Genomic DNA, 17942 nt, shown 5'->3' with positions numbered 1-17942 from the left:
CATGTGTGACGACAAGATCATGAATGAAATTTGTGCAACTCATGTCCATGATGATGAAACCTTTGACTCCGAATCTCTTTTCATCATAGCAGGAAACATTCTTAAACGAGCCACCCATATTGCTGATAAGGTTCTTAAGGTATATATGTTTCTATCACTATAAGATGTTTTTTTCTTTCCGTCCTAGTGTTTTTTTTTTTTGATTCACTATTTTCGTAACATTTTCTAGATAAATAAACCTCATGATCAGCCTTGTCCTCCTGACAATGGCAAAGAGATGAGCATTCAGATTTAGCAATTTTTATTCTAGATAAGAACAAGTACATGGGAATGCATGAAGTTCTTTTTATTTTATTTTATGTTATTTTTATTTTTTTATTTTGGTTAAATTTCTACATATGGTCGATCTTTGATTTTTCGAACTCATAATTTTTTATCACTTGTATATTATAGGGTTCTCAGTCACACCAAGAGAACTTGGAGGAAAAGGTACCCAAAGCCAACTTCAAGCCCCCACTATGCACAATCAATCAACTTTTTGCCGAGGTAATAACAAATATCATTTTCCCCCAATATCGATCTTTTTTTTCTTTTTTTTTGGTTGTTGCATAAATTAGGAATAAGATGAATGTGATCATTTTATAGTTACATTAGCATTTTACGTCATACAAATATATGTGCAATATCAGATGGCATGCATTTTACGTATATTTGCATTTTACGTAATACAAATATATGTGCAATATCAGATGGCATGCAAGGCACCATGTGAGGGAATTGCGTACAAAACAACGAAATCAATACTTACTAAACTTTCAAGCTATTCATGGGATGCCAAGGTTGTGATAACACTTGCTGCTTTTTCTTTTGAGTACGGGAATTTTTGGCTCCTTGCCCAATCATCGGACCAACTCGCCAAATCAGTGGGAATCTTGAAACAAGTACCAGAAGGCCTTAAAAAATACAAGAACTCGATTGATGAACTTAACAAGGTGATCAAAGTCACATTGGAAGTCATTGAGTCCATCTTTGAGTTCAAGAGGCTATCTATCTATGATACAAAAGATGTACCAGCATTATCATCTGCCAGGGGCCATATCTCAGTGGATGTCTTCTGGGCTACCATAACTATTATAGCTTGCACGACTCAGATTTGTTGTATTACCAGTCATGAGTAAGTTGAACACATAATATATTTGTTTCTTGGCTAATTTATAGGCCTTCTATATAAATGTGTTGGTAGAATAAAATAGTTGAACACATAATATTTTTGTCTGTTGAATCTCATGCAAATGCTCGTGGTTGCTTGATTTCAGGGAGAAGACACAAGAATTATCACCCTTTGCCGAAAAAATCAACTCCACCCTAAACTTTCTAAAGATTCGGATAAAAACTTGCTATGAACAAATAGGTGAATTTTTATTCATAAGGAGCACATCCAATATAAATTATAATGACTTAAAATAGGCAACAATACTGAGAAATTGTTTCTTTCTTGACCGCAGAGCAACTGAAAACTTATAGGCAACGGAAGAAAAGCATCCTAACACATACCGAAATCATGGAGGTTTTGAAGGAGTTGATTTTTGCCAAGGATAATTTGCAGGAAATTTTTGATGGTTCTACAAAAAAACGGGTCAGCTCTATTAGCATACTTTTTAAAAAAGCTTTCTCAATTTTTGAACATATAAAATTGCTTCAATAAAGATTAAGACGGAAAATTGGCTGGGTCTTCTCTTTTCCATGCTTGTTCGAAAGATTTGCATTCGTCAATGTATACTTGACTATAGTCATGGTTTGATGGTTACCAACCCCACTTCCACCCCATCGAATTGAATGCAATATTTGAATTTTATGGTAATTCATGATCTAAAGAAAAATATATCTAATAGTTAATTTTCTTAATCGTGCTGCACTAACAGGTTAGCATTGAGGTCCTGAGAAACAATAATGTTCTATTGTTCTTTTCCAGCCTGGACATCTCCACCGATGACATCTCGATTCTAAAGCCAATCGATGATGGAATAAGGAAGAAAGATCAATATAAAATTCTATGGATCCCAATTGTGGAGAAGTGGACCAATGAGCTGGAAAAGAAGTTTGAGGCATTGCAGTCTAAGATGTCGTGGTACATAGTGCAAAGTACTGAACCGATAGTAGGAATAAGGTTTATTAAGGAGGAGTGGAAATTCGAGAATCAGCCTATTCTCGTGGTGATGAACCCACAAGGGCAGGTGGAGCACACGAATGCACTCCACATGATTCGAGCGTGGGGAATGAAGGCCTTCCCTTTCACTAAAAAGTTTGAAGAACAGTCTGTGGTGAAGGAATCGAATTGGTTCGGAGATATAGTGGTTGGAATTGATCATCCAAATTTGCAAGAATGGGTAAAGTCATTTTTAAAAAAATTTAAATGCATATACATTCATAAATACATTTACATGCACACACTTTCTCATTACAAAATTCATAATGTGCATTCAAATGAAACTTGAGGTTTGACATATCTTGTACATTCAGATCAAAGAGGAGAAGTATGTTTTCTTCTATGGAGGCAAGAGCATGGAGTGGATCCAACAATTTGGCAAGAAAGCAACTTCCCTAGCAAATAATAAGGAGTCAAATCTTTCCATAAATTTTCTTTGCTTAGAAAAGGGTAAGAAAGGGGTGAATGACCGAGGGCATTTCTGGAAAAAAATAGAAAGCCTTTTCGTTTCCGCCAAGACTAACAAAGAGACCAACCAGGACACTGTAGTACGAGAAATCGAAAAGTTGCTTTCCTTCAAGAATGAAAGTGGATGGGCCATACTGAGCAAAGGGTCTAAAGTGGTGGTCAGTGATATTGGAAAGAAAATTTCCAAGGTCTTGGATGAAATCGAAATAGAGAAGGGGCATGTGCGTGATTTTGGCTTTGAAGCTTTTTTCAAAGCCAAGCTGCAGTGTTGACATCCCATTCATTGCCAGAAATATTCCTAATAAAATCAAGGGCTGATTTGGTTGGAGAACACCTACAAAATTAAAAAAAAATACAAAAAAAACCAGAAGAGGAGGGAGAGGGTACGTAGGAGTGGGGAGTAGAAAGGGAAGGAGAGAGGGGGAGGGAGCAGATATGCTCTCTCCTCCTCTCAAAACTGTTTTCTGAGAAGGACCGAGAGACGGCTTCTAAGAAATATATTTCTTATGACTTGTATGGTTGAATGTTGTATGTTTTTAAATTTTAAAAGTTGTCTTTATATAGTTTTGTAGAGTAATAAATTTTGAGAAAATAATATAGTACATTAAATTTTCGAACTTAATGAAATCACATATAAGAAAAATTATTGAAATATAATTAAATACTCTTAATTAAGCTAATTTAATGACCGGTTCACTCTTAAAAAATTGGTTCAAAATTTATGCCTTAAAAACCCGGTTTAGCCTTCAAAAGTTTACACCACATGTGCAATTTTAAGGCACTTCTTGGAAGGGTTTCGGCTATATATATATATATGATGGGTTGTAAGTTGTGACTTTATGAATGGTGAGATTAGCTAGCCTATTTGCCTGGACTGCTTTGTATTTTTCACATTATAAGGCAATGCTAGGTGCTCTTCTAGTGTTCTTCTTGTGTCCTCCCAACTGTGATACGGCTTTTAAAATCACGTTGAATTTGAGATTATTATTATTGACTTTTAATCTATTGGTGATTTTAAAAGCCATATCACAGTTTGGAGGACACCAGAAAAACACTAGAACAACACCTAGAATTTCCCTTATGTTTATTTATAGTTGTACTTTTATAAGATTTTCAAATCTATCAATTAGTTTAAAGTTAGTTTCTGCAAAAAAATGTTCAACGATGAATGAAATTTGTTATCAATTTTGATTTGACTGGTAAAAAAAAGTTTTGAAATTTGCTATTAGATTGAATTTTAATTTGTGTATACATTTTGGCCTTGTTTAATTGCATTTTAAAAAAAAATTAAAAAGAAAAAGAAAAAAAAAAGAGATCCTGCTCATTTATTTTATAAATACTTATCAAATTCGAGCCGAGTTCGAATCCCTTGAGAAAGAAACAATCCGAGCTCAAGCTGAGCTTGAATTCATTGCAAATTTGCCAAGCCGAGTTTGAACATGCTCACCTCACCTCAATTATAGCCCTATTTTTTTGCTGGCACGACAAAAAAACTTAGAGACGCTCAAATAATGACATTTTACAAATGTTCTAAACGAAGTGACTAGAATTAAATTAGGAACGTTTAAATAGTAAAAATGTCCCTAGAAGGAGACATTTTCACTAACACGTCCTTTTTAAAAAGGGAATGTGTGAACAATACACGTTCTCTTCTATAAGGGGATGTGTTACTGGTCCCATGTCCCCTTTTAAAATGGGACGTTTTGTACTTTAAATGTCCTTAATCTTTTTTTAAAAAAATCCCATATATATATATATATAAATTAATTAATTTTTTTTTATAAATAAAATAAATTAAAAAAAAATAGAGACCAGCAGCCACGCCTCGTTGGGGGTGGGGGTGGCCCAAAGGCCTCACAGATGGCCCGCGAGCCACCCCAGATCTGCCCTTGAAAGGCCACCCCCTCCCTCAAGGGTGGCTACCAATTTGGAACCGGCAGCCACCCATCATTTTTTTTTTTCAAAAAATGTGTGCTCGCGAAAGAGGAGAAATTTTAAAGTTTTTTAGTGTGGATGGTTGTTATAAATATAAACTTCGAGCATCAATATTTTTAAAATTAGGGACATTTGAAAAATATTACTAATTTGAAGAGCAATTTTTAAGTTTTTGAGTGTGGATGATTGTTATAAATGCAAACTTCGAGGGTCAATATTTTTAAAATTAGGGACATTTGAAAAATATTACTAATTTGATGTGTTTTACTATTCAAATGTCACTATTAAAAAAAAAAAAAAGGAACACATAATAATAAATTTTATTCTGCCAACCCATAATAAAAAATCTTGGATTTTCCAGCAATTTCTATGAGCTATGTCCACAAGATAAAACCCTTAGGTTGACGTTTCAAAAAAAAAAAAAAAAAAAAAAAACCCTTAGGTTGAATTAAATATTTATTTCTCTTAGTGATATTTACAATATAGCATGCTCCTATTTATACGAGAATCATATTGGATACAAATAGACTTCTACTCTAACTAGGTTAGTTACATGATAGTCTTTAATTATTCAACTATAACTTAGTGATAGTTTTCAAGTGTGACTCAGTGATATATTTCAACTGTAAGTCAATAATAGTCTTAAACAATAACTATTATTTTTGAACTCCATGATATACTCTAACAGTGTCCAACTTCATGAAAATTTATTTTAAAACATTGAACCACTATCATTGGTGTTAGATTTTTGTTGTATAAAATAGATAGTTACTTTAGCTATGATTAAAGTAAAGTCTTAATTATTGTTGCAATATGGCATATTATCTCTTGCTTTTTACAAGTGACCCATAAAGCTTCTCGCATACTTTTTCTTCATTCTTCTAGCTGATTAATGAGATTGTTGAATTTCTGTCGTCTAGTAAGGGTAAAGAAATAGGGCTTTGGCTATAATCAAGCTAACGTAAGGCTTCTATATATGTTATCTGCTACTAATTTTAAATTGTATGGAAAGTTAAGATTTTTTCTTGTTACCATATTTTCAAGCAAGTCTTCAGCTTTTTTTTTTTTTTTTTTTTTTTTTTTTTTTTTTTTTAATTTGATCTGCACTGCACATGCAATCAATTGGAACTTCAATAACATAGTCAACCTTTTACCACCTGCTACCATCAACTTATTAATTGATGATTCTCAATAAATAAGGTCTAAGGAATGAGCCATTCTTTCTTAAGCAAATTCTTATTCCTATGTTGCTTTTAAGTAACATACCTGATAAAGAATTTTTCTTGGGGTAACTTTACTTTACCCCCTGAAATGACACGCCTTTTGCAAACATCTATCGAATGATTAAAACCTCTAATTTTGGTGTATCAAATGTTTGTTTCATTTCAAACCCTCCCCCCCTCCGTTAGGATTTTTTGTTAAATCCTAACGGAAGGATGTGAAATTCTTAAAATGCCTTTCTTTTATTAAAAATATTTTTTTTAAGAAAAATTCCTGACCCATGGGTTCATCGGTAGATCTAACCCACCTGCCTTGTGACCCACATTTCATATTATTATTATTATTAAAAAAAAAAAGAAAAAAAAGTGACCCACAGTGGGTCATAAGTGACCCCAAAGGAGGGTCACTAGGTGACCCATGGTGTGGGTCACAAGTGACCCTACGTTGGGTCACCTGGTGACCACCGCCGTGGGTCGCCAATGTGACCCACCGCCGTGGGTCACCAAGTGAGCCACCGGACGGTCACTTGCTGACCCACACCGTTGGGTCACTCAGTGAACCCAACCGGAGGGTCACTTGGTGACCAACCATGGGTCACATTTTTTTTTTTTTTATAAAAAATATATATAATAATGATAATAATAATTTTTTATTAAAAAATATGGGTAAATTTGAAATTTTTTAAAATTTCAAGGGTATAAAGGTCTTTTTACTCATTCTACCGTTTGATTTAACTCCAATTTCTAATAGAATGAGGGTAATTGGAAAAAAAAATTAAAAGATCGATACACCAAAGTGAGAGGTATTAAACATTAGAGGGGTATTTGCAAAAGGCGCGTTATTTCAGGGATAAAGTGAAGTTACCCCATTTTTCTTTGACTCTCCATCCGACTGAGCTTGTTATTTAGAAGGTGATTATTTTCTTCATTTTAGATTCCTTACTAGATAATGTTAAAGTAATGATTAAGTGATTAAATTTATCTCTTTATATCAGTTTAAGCTTTTGGGATAAGTCGTAGTTTCACATAGTATCAAAGCCAAAGATTATGAATCGAACCTTGATGCAACGTAGAATCGTGATAGGCTAGAAATACAGCAAGTAGAAGGGATAAATATTCCTAAGATTGTGAGATTATCAACAAATCAAAGAATTCTTCTCTAAACACTACATGCTATCTAGGGTTTGAAGGAAAATTATGAAGAAACTCAACTCTGAGTATTCCTATTGAAGAAAACTGAATAAAAATCAATAGCTACGTTCTCAAGATTATAAGCATGTATTTATGGCCCCCAAGAGTCCTAAACCTAAACACAATAAATAGCAGTGGCTGTCCGAACGGGACATAACGCCGTCCGGACGGGAAGGGAAATAAAGCAATAAAATAACATAGGGGTCTAGACGAGTTTCGGGGGAGAACTTCAGACGAGGCTCTTAGGTTTGGACTCGTCCGGATGTACGTCAAACAAGCTCTGGACCAGGCTCTCGGGTTCACTCACGTCTGGACGACTGCTTCCCTCGTTCGGACAGGTTTCAGCGTCCGCATGCATTTGTGATCTTGTCATGACCCTCCTTGGCATGAATCCTCTGGGCGCCTTCACACTTACATCTGCTTGGGTCTTCCTCATGTAATCCCAAGCATTCTGATCTACATCAAACTTTGACTCCGTCAAATCATTCTCCATTTAAATTAAATATTTCATGTGTTGGCCTCACCTATTAAAAGGGAGTTTGAGCCCATACGTGAGAGAGAGTGTTAAATTAATACTTAAGTGATTAAATTTATCTCTTCATATCCACTTAAGCTTTTTGGGATACGTGGTAATTTAACATGATGTCAAAGCAAAAGATCATAGGATTGAATCTTGATTCCTTCAAATCACTCCCCATTTAAATTAAATATTTCATGTGTTGAGCTTTACTTATTAAAAGGGAGTTTGAGCACATATATAAGGGGGGAGTTTTAAAGTAATGATTAAGTGATTAAATTTATCTGTTCCTATTAGCTTATACTTATGGGAAAAGTGGTGATTTAATATGCAGTATACCATGCAGAAATTCTTAGGCCTAACTCATCTCATAAAACCAGTTCCATGGGAGAGGGGTTGCCTATTCTTTATAAATATGCGTAAGGTTTTGTCCACATGCAATGTGAGATTATTCCTCAATACCCTCCATCACGTGCATGCTAGTATTTTTCCTCGTCCTTGTCACGAGATAAGTGGTGTAGGCCCCATTTATCTTGTAGTAGGTTTTGATATCATAAAAAAATTTGTGGGACTAACTCATCTCATAAAACCGGTTATATATATATATATATTTTGCAATTCCAAATTTAAAAGCTCATTTCGTAATGAGAAATGATTAGTGTCAATAATTTGTCTATATTTCTCACATATTCTCCTATAAATTCTATACATCAACCATTAGATTTGTATAATCTACCTTTGACTTGTGTAGAGTTTACATAAGTCCATAAATCAATTGTTGATTTATAAGATGAGATGGGAGAAATATTGACACCAATTATTTCTCTTTCCTAAAATATCAGAAAGACAAAGGACTTTATTTATTAATTTTAGGAAATTTTCTTTCTTCATCCCAATGTATTGTTTGACAAGATCGGTATAGAGAATTTTAAATTTTTCTTATTTTATTGTTTTAATAGCTATTTTTTTCTGCCAGAAAACTCATATGATGTTCGAACCTCTCTTTTGATTTAAAATTTGATATTTAACTTACATCATTGAATTCATTGTGCATATCTTTGGGATACAAGATTATACTCTGAATAATTTTGTTTAGACCTTCTAGGTTTCCAATAATTAACTTGGGTTAAACTTTCTGTCAAATTATAATGTTAAAGAAAGCTTGTTTAGAAACGTACTATATACATCGTAACATGTAATTTTAAAGCCATTAATTTGTAAATAACATTATCTCCGTGATGTAAAAGTTTTTTTTTTTGCTGAAATATACTTTAAAATATTTATGCTAATTTAATGCCACAAAATATTTCTCTGCTCCAGTACTTTATTCCATTAATTACTTCCTCTTAAATAAACTCACAATCCAGACTTGTACTACGAAGTAATTAAAAGACCAGCATGAACTCCACATAAACTGAACATCTATATTCTCTCATTGAAACACTTGAGAAAGAGTAGAGATAAGACTCGTAGGGATTGAAGGAATTATAATGCACTCCGTTGCCAGCACCTCTCTCTTTTTTCTTCTTCTTCTTCCTTCTCCTTTGCGCCTCCTTCTCATCAGCGCCTCTCTCCCTCTCTCTTTCTCCTGCGGCTCTCTCCCTCTCCCTCTCTCTCTAGCAGTCTCGTTTGTAGCTCTCTTGGGTTCCAAACCCGTGTCAACTGCACAAACCCGCATCACCTGCCCCACCCCGCCCCGCCCAGCCTTCAAAACCCAAAACCCGCCGATATTGTTTATTATAGCCGGGTTGTGGGTCTCATTTTTAATACCTGCAAGCTATGGGGCGGGTACCAAAAATTCCCAATACCCGACCTCATTTGACCTGTGCCCACCCTACAAATCAATACATGCAATCATAAAATAAATTAGTGCTGAGTGTACGCGGGTGTGTTTATTTAAAACGTTGATTGAATGCATAAAATCACAAACATGTCAGCTAAGATCATAACTTTTATTTAGAAAAAATCAAACATAAGAATCATGTAAAATATAAACTATTTTCTTCGAAAACCATTGTATATATAGAGCATATATTATTTTTAAAATGATTCATCTCAATTAATCTACATCATTCAAACAATCAAACAATATATTCAAGAATGATTTTAGAAGAAAACTTTGGATATGCAAAATTTGTAAGTTTTACCTTGAGAAAACTGATGGAAAGAACACAACTATGGCTTAGGAATTGACAGAGAACGTCAATCTCGGACTTATCTCACGTCTCCACTTCTTCCCGACGCTCTAGGAGGCTAGTTTTGCGAGCAAATAGGTCACTAATTAAGGAATTGAAGGGGGAGGAGAAGGGAGGCAAGGAGGTGCTGGTCTCCTCCCTTGGCAGCCTGGCTTGGAGGAGAAGTCTCGTTTCTTGCCCAGAAAGTACTTGAGAACGATTGGTTCGAGCCATACTCGAACCAGCATTTTCAGCTCGCATGATGTTCAACCAGCTTGGCAAAACCCATACACATTCCTACTTGTAGCAAATAGTACAACAAGATCAAAAAAAAAAAAAAAAAACTGAAGACCAGTGGTTATGGTAGTCATCCTTAACAATTAGCAAGAGTGTCATGTATAAAAACAGACTTCAAACGCAATCAAGATGTGCTTTTATTGTAGTATATATATATTACACACCAACTTCATCATACTACTAGTGATATTTATTACAACTTAGTACAGACGCCATTTATTGGTAGAGATATATATTAATTAGTAGATATATAGAGAGAGGTTTCCAACTAATGCAGTGCGTTCATAGCACCGTCAATTAATGTGGCAACACTTGAAACTGAGATAGGTCTCCATGACACGGAGACAATGATGGCACTTCATTTGATTAGGAATATTTCCAGCAATGAATGGGATGTCAACACTGCAGCAAGGGTGATCCCCTTGATCAAGCTTGGTTTTGAAAAAAGTGTCAAAGCCCATATCACGCACATTCCCCTTCTCTTTTTCAAAGTCATCCAAGGCCTTGGAAATTTTCGTTCCAATATCACTGACCACCACTTTAGACCCTTTGCTCAGTATAGCCCATCCACTCTCATTCTTGAAGGAAAGCAACTTTTGGATTTCTCGCATTACAGTGTTCTGTTCGGTCTCTTTGTAAGTCTTGGCGGAGAAGAAAAGGCTTTCTATTTTGCTCCAGAATTGCCCTCGGATCCTGACGTCATTCTCCCCTTTCTTACCATTTTCTAAGCAAAGAAAATTTATGGAAATATTTGTTTCCTTATTATTTGCTAGGGAAGTTGCTTTCCTGACAAATTGTTGGATCCACTCGTTGTCCTTGCCTCCATAGAAGAAAACATACTTCTCCTCTTTGATCTGAATGTACAAGATATGTCAAACCTCAAGTTTCATTTGAATGCACGTTATGAATTTTGCAATGAGAAAGTGTGTGCATGTTAATGTTTTATGAATGTACGTATATGCATTTAAATTTTTTTTTAAAAAAATGACTTTACCCATTCTTGCAAATTTGGATGATCAATTCCAACCATTATATCTCCGAACCAATTCGATTCCTTCACCACCAACGACTGTTCTTCAAACTTTTTAGTGAAAGGGAAGGCCTTCATTCCCCACGCTCGAATCATGTGGAGTGCATTCGTGTGCTCCACCTGCCCTTGTGGGTTCATCACGACAAGGATAGGCTGATTCTCGAATTTCCACTCCTCCTTAATAAACCTTATGCCTACTATCGGTTCAGTAGTTTGCACTATGTACCACGACATCTTAGACTGCAATGTCTCAAACTTCATTTTCAGCTCATCGGTCCACTTCTCTACAATTGGGATCCATAGAATTTTATACTGATCTTTCGTCCTTATTCCATCATCGATTGACTTTAGAATCAAGATGTCATCAGTGGAGATGTCCAGGCCGGAAAAGAACAATAGAACATTATTCTTTCTTAGCACCTCGATGCTAACCTGTTAGTGCAACACAATTATGAAAATTAAGAATTATATATATTTTTCTTTATATAGCTATTGCACATAATTAATTAGATCATGAATTGCCATAATATTCAACTATTGCATGCAATTGTGTTAGAAACTAATGGGCTTTTTGGTTGTGTTTATTAAACTCTAGTTTGTAGTAGATGAAATGTGTGTGTGTGTTGTGAAGCCACGTGTGTGGTTCTAGAACTCTTTTTGTAAAAAGTTTCTCTTGTCTTTTGTATTGTGTAGCTGCATAAGAAAAAAAAACAGAACCGGAAAAGAGCTAGAAGCTCTCTTTAGAAAAAGCTCTTTCTCTCCCTGTTTTTTCCCCTGTTTTTTCTCTTGCTTTTTGCTCATTTTCTGCAGAATTTCTGCAGCAAGTTGTTCTTCTTATTCTCTTGTGTTTCCCTTGTTTAATCTACTGCCCTTGGAGTGTGTCTTGCTGGAAAATCCAGCCAACAAATTGTTATGGGGTGTAACCATGACTATAGTCAAGTATACATTGATGAATGCAAATCTTTCGACCAAGATTGGAAAAGAGACGATCGACCCAGCCGATTTACCGTCTTAATCATTATTGAAGCAATTTTATATGTTAAAAAATTGAGAAAGCTTTTTTGAAAAGTATGCTAATACAACTGACCCGTTGTTTTGTAGAACCATAAAAAATTTCCTGCAAATTATCCTTGGCAAAAATCAACTCCTTCAAAACCTCCATGATTTCGGTATGTGTACGGATGATTTTCTTGAGTTGCTTATAAGCTTTGATTTGCTCTGTGGTAAACAAGAAACAATTTCTCAGTATTGTTGCATATTTTAAGTCATTATATTGGATGTGCTCCTTATGAATAAAAATTCACCTATTTGTTTATAGCAAGTTTCGATCCGCGTCTTTAGAAAGACTAGGGTGGAGTTGATTTTGTTGGCAAAGGGCGATAACTTTTGTGTCTTCTCCCTGAAATCAAGCAACCACGAGCATTTGCATTAGATTCAACAGACAAATATATTATGTGTTCAACTATTTTTTTCTGCCAACACATTTATATAGAAGGCCTATAAGTTAGCCAATAAACAAATATATTATGTGTTCAACTTACTCATCACTTTTAATACAACACATCTGAGTCGTGCAAGCTACAATAGTTGTGGTAGCCCAGAAGACGTCCACTGAGATATGGCCCCTGGCAGATGATAATGCTGGTACATCTTTTGTATCATAGATCATCGATAGCCTCTGCAACTGAAAGATGGACTCAATGACTTCCAATGTGGCGTTGATCACCTTGTTAAGTTCATCGATCGAGTTCTTGTATTTTTGAAGGCCCTCTGGTACTCGTTTCAAGATTCCCACTGATTTGGCGAGTTGGTCCGATGATTGGGCAAGGTGCCAAAAATTCCCGTACTCAAAAGAAAAAGCAGCAAGTGTCAGCACAACCTTGGTCTCCCATGAATAGCTTGAAAGTTTAGTAAGTATTGATTTCGTTGTTTTGTACGCAATTCCCTGATCACCCGGTGCCTGGCATGCCATCTGACATTGCACATATATTTGTATTATGTAAATTGCTAATGTAACTATAAAATGATCACATTCATCTTATTCCTAATTTATGTAACAACAACAAAAAAAAAAAAAACAAAAAAAAAAAATGGAAAAGAAAAAAAAAATTCGATATTGGGGGAAAATACTATTCTTTGTTATTACGTACCTCGGCGAAAAGTTGATTGAGAGTGCATAGTGGGGGCTTGAAGTTGGCTTTGGGCACCTTTTCCTCCGAGTTGGCTTTGGGCACCTTTTCCTCCAAGTTCTCTTGGTGTGACTGAGAACCCTATAATATAATAAGTGATAAAAAATTATGAGTTCGAAAAATCAAAGATCCATATGGAGAAATTTAACAACAAAGAAAAAAAAAATGCTTTGTCTCCTGCCTCAATTTAAACTAAAAAATAAAAAATAAAAATAAAAATAAAACAAAAAAACTTCATCCATTCCCATGTACTTGTTCTTATCTAGAATAAAATCTTAATGCTCATCTCTTTGCCATTCCTAAGAGGACAAGGCTGATCATGAGGTTTATTTATCTAGAAAATGTTACGAAAATAGTGAATCCAAAAAAGACACTAAGACGGAAAGAAAAAAACATCTTATAGTGATAGAAACATATATACCTTAAGAACCTTATCAGCAATATGGGTGGCTCGTTTAAGAATGTTTCCTGCTATGATGAAAAGAGATTCGGAGTCAAAGGTTTCATCATCATGGACATGAGTTGCACAAATTTCATTCATGATCTTGTCGTCACACAGGCTAAACAGGCTCGTGGGCTCACCCTTCACGGCTTGCTGCAATGTGGTTTCCATAGGGTTGAGTAATATTATATTGAAACTCTTAGGCTCGTCGGGGAAGAAGAAAAAGAAGTTGGCTTGTGTTGCTGCAATGGGGTATCCTTCCCTATTTATAGCCATCAGAGCTAGCTGGTATGCTTTCCCAATTTCACAACCTATATTACATGTTACTATCCTAGTGTGTCTCACATGTGTTAAAAATAATCTTAACCATGTGTATATAAGCTTTTGGGCACACTCTCATTGTAAGCTAGTTTTTAAGAGTAAGTTCTACTCCGGGCTTGTATCAAAAAGGCTAACTAGCTACCATCGTATCAATGTCCTTAGAGTGGGCCGTTGTACGATCATAGAGTGTTCCAGATGAGTTAAGTGAAGAAATTCGTGAACCTAACTCATCTCATAAAACTAGTTCAATAAGAGAGGGTTGTCAATTCCTTATAAACATGCCTAAGATCTTATCCACAGGCAATGTATGACTATTTTTCAACACTCTCCCTCACGTGCAGGCCAATATTTTTTCTGGTCCTTGTTACGAGGTAAGTAGTGTGGGCTCCCAGTTGTCCTGTGGTAGGCTCTGATACCATGAAAAAAATTCGTGGGCCTAATTCATCTCATAAAACCGGTTCAATAAGAGAAGTTTGTCCATTCCTTATAAACATATCCAAGATCTTGTCCACAGACAATGTGAGACTATTTCTCAACATTAAGTACAATTTTTACCATGTGTATATAAGCTGGTTTTTAATTGTGAGTTATACTCAAAATTTATATAAACCTAATTAAGGGTTAGTCATCCAAGAGAAATCGTGTTGAAGCAGAATGCACGTGAATGGGTTGAAACATAGCTCGTACATATATCTCTTCCTTGTTTCCTAACTTTGCTGAGAGAATCTGCCTTGCTCACGTCTGCAATATTTTTTGACGTATGTGAATAACGTCAGCTACATGCCTGTCAAAAGGGTGATTGTGTTTCCTCTTGAGCAGAGACTACTTTTGTTCCCAAAGAGATGCTGGCTGGCTGGGCACTTTAACTTTAATCTCTCTTTAAGCAAAGAATGCTTGGAACTTTGAGAGATAACAAATTAAACCTCCTTCTTTCTCTATACTACAGCAACAGTGTTCGGTTAGACACTAATAATCTCTCTTTAATAATAAACAATGCTGAATTCTCTGGTAGAATTTTTATTTTTATTTTTATTAGTTGAACATGAGATTGTGAGTAAATAATTGGATGGTTAGGTGTAAGAAACTTTTATTGGACATATATATGGGTTATATTATTGGAGATTAATTCTTTTTTTCATTCCTTAAACCAGTCATCTTAATCATGAAGATCTATATTCAATAATTTTACCAAATGAAAATAGATTGTGAATGGCATGAAACACGCATGATGCTCGACCCACCACTTAAAAAGGGATAATAGAAGGGAGATCGGAATATAATGCGAAACTCGACTAAAGTGAATAAAATAGGCATATTTTCCATACTCCTGGGGTGCAGAATATATACTGCAAGCTGCTTCAATCATCATGAGAAGAATATTTGTATAAAAATAACATAGAAAGCAGTAAAGTTTTGATGAGAATCTTCATAAGTTACTCCATGATACAGTATCTATTAAAGGGAAACACCAAAAAGCCAAATCCCAGCATTTAATTAATTAGTTTTATTGAACCAATTCTTATATATAATTGATTGATAGCACAAAAGATATCTTCATTCCTATTTTTCTGCAGTAGTATTTCTATTGCTAATAAGAAGTTTAGGCCCACTACCCAGCAGAGCTTTCTCTATAAGCAAAGAATGCTTGGAACAAGAGACAACAAAACCATGCTCGTATACGCCACCTCTTTCTTTCTCTAGACTGCAGCACTAGTGTTCTGCTGACAAAAGAAATAGCATATTTACATTTTTGTAAAGATTACTTCTTTTTTTTTTAAAAAAAAAAAAAAAAGGAAAAGAAAAATGACAGGAGGGGTCGATCAACTATATATGGCTACTCTACCTACACTCAAGAAATTAGGTCATTAGAGTCGCTGCTAATGAGCAAAACGTCGCGGCTATTTGTCAATAGCGGCAACCCTTGGCCGCTACTGAGCTACCAGTACTAATCTAACACTGATGCTCAATAGCGGCAACTTTTAGGGTCGCCGCTAATTAATGACCCCTCGAGATGACATTTTTTTGTTGCCGCAAAAAAGTTTGAAATGGGCCGTGTGTCGCCGCTACTGACCCATCAATAGCGGCGACCATAAAGTTGCTGCTATTGAGCATCGGTGTCAGATTAGTACTGGCAGCTAATGATCGCGACATTTTTGTCACTGCTATTTAAAACATCATTAGCGGCGACTGTAAGGTAGCCGCTATCCCTCTTTAGCGGCGACTTTGGGGTCACCGCTATTTAATTAATGAAAAAAAAAAAATTAGCGGCAAGTCACCGCTATTTAATTTTTTTTTTTTAAAAATCACTTATAATAGATGGTGTTAGAGAGTAGTTATGGGAACTACATCAAGCCTATTTATAGTTAAATCGCTAGAGATAGCTAAACCATTGAAACAAGTTGGTGCAAGCATTGCATATGGAAGGACAAGTGGATTCAAGGATTCACTTCTTATCATGGAACAAAAAGTGAAAGAGGGAAACAATAACACAAAATAATGACACGTCGGGGATGTCTGGATAATAAGGTATATAATCAAAAGTAAACTCATGCCAAGTCAATCAAACTAAACCACCCAATCCAATGCCTGCCTTTGAATTGTGGACCCTAAGAGCAACAAATCTTACATATATTGAAGGATTTGAGTCCTCACCTATGAGCACAAACTATGTCCGAAAAAAAAATAAAGGACTTCATCTCATCAAGCAAAGGTATAACACTATCTCTCTTTTATTCAAATGCTTCTAGTATTTGCTATTTACATGCTTGCAAATTCTTATAAAGAGAAGTGCAATTCACATAACGGTGGAACATCTTTACAACCTCTACAGAATTTGAGAGAAATCTTTAGCTGAGAAAGAAACACAAAAGGGAATCTAATATACATGTAAAAAAAAAGAAAAGTAAAAGACTCATAAAAGACATACACCTCATACAAGTATTCATCACAAAGCTAACAAACAAACAACATACAATCGCTTCAAAGAAACTCCACAGAAACTACCCACACTACCACCAACTAAAGCTACAAGACCAAAATATTAAAATTAAATGAAAAAGGTTCAATACAACAATTTCATTACATATCATTACAGGGCCCTGATATACGCCGCGTGCTCTTTTACTTCACCCATCATTACGAAGACGTCAACTTTTTTAATCTTCTTTTTTCTTTTCCTTTCTTATCACTCCAATACTTTGTCTTATACTATGGACAAAAAACATACTTGAAGCAATTGTGGGCCAGAAACAAATAAATTACAATAATAACTCCCGTAGGATCATGTTGTGCTAATTACAATTGACGTCATTAGTGCTCGTGACATAAATCAAAATCATACTGATTTTTGAGTGTGTATGTATGTTCAACCCAATAGAGCACAAATAGGCAACATTTCTTTATTCATATATTGTTCAAAATTATGACCAAGAACTAGAAAAAATAATGGAGTTAGTCAATATTTGTTGATTCCAACAACCACCCACGAAAAATTTTGTTGAAAGAAAACTAACTAGTGAAATAATCACTGCGAGTTTAAATCGGATAAATCCGGAGAAATTCACAAAAACTGAAATATCATTTAGTAAAAACAAATGTTGAAAATAAAATTGAAGAAAACAGACAATTTTTTATTTTTTTTATTTTTTAATAAAAGACCATCCAAATGAGACCTTCTTGGGGTGTCAAACCTATGAATTGGCCAGTAAACCTATAAAAGTAATATTATGTGTAATATTTTATTTTGTTATCTACTCATTACTAATCACAACAACCTTTGATTAGTTGTTGGTAGAATAGGATCCTCTCCAGTTCATTATGAACTGAAAAATATCCAGTTCATGGTTAGGATTTCTTCCTAGAAATCTTATGGCCACAAATGAGACACATATTCCACTAATAAAAATAATAATAAAATATTATTTTAAATTAAAAAAAAAATTAAAAAAAAAAA

At 35.0% G+C, this 17942-nt stretch overlaps 2 protein-coding genes across 2 annotated transcripts in view; one reads left to right on the top strand and one right to left on the bottom strand.

Annotated features, from left to right (window-relative positions):
* LOC132178257 (protein SIEVE ELEMENT OCCLUSION B-like) overlaps nt 1-17942 on the top strand; it is a 20006-nt gene continuing 2064 nt past the window's right edge. The window contains exons 1-6 of the mRNA XM_059590706.1: nt 1-139; nt 454-546; nt 750-1174; nt 1317-1411; nt 1506-1636; nt 1923-2387. Of these exons, the coding sequence (XP_059446689.1) occupies nt 2-139; nt 454-546; nt 750-1174; nt 1317-1411; nt 1506-1636; nt 1923-2387 (1347 nt within the window). The 5' untranslated portion in view covers nt 1. The remainder of the gene's footprint in view (nt 140-453; nt 547-749; nt 1175-1316; nt 1412-1505; nt 1637-1922; nt 2388-17942) is intronic.
* LOC132179600 (protein SIEVE ELEMENT OCCLUSION B-like) lies at nt 10302-13822 on the bottom strand. Its single transcript, XM_059592340.1, has 7 exons — nt 13649-13822; nt 13189-13308; nt 12580-13010; nt 12343-12437; nt 12126-12256; nt 11003-11470; nt 10302-10862 (listed from the first exon to the last, which is right to left on the bottom strand). The coding sequence occupies exons 1-7, from the start codon at nt 13766-13768 to the stop codon at nt 10302-10304; spliced, it is 1926 nt and encodes a 641-aa protein (XP_059448323.1). The 5' UTR covers nt 13769-13822.

The sequence above is a fragment of the Corylus avellana genome, chromosome ca4 (assembly GCF_901000735.1).
Source record: "Corylus avellana chromosome ca4, CavTom2PMs-1.0".
Lineage (NCBI taxonomy): Eukaryota > Viridiplantae > Streptophyta > Magnoliopsida > Fagales > Betulaceae > Corylus > Corylus avellana.
The sequence above is the reverse complement of the archived record's forward strand: the minus strand, read 5'-3'. Positions and strand labels throughout refer to the sequence as shown.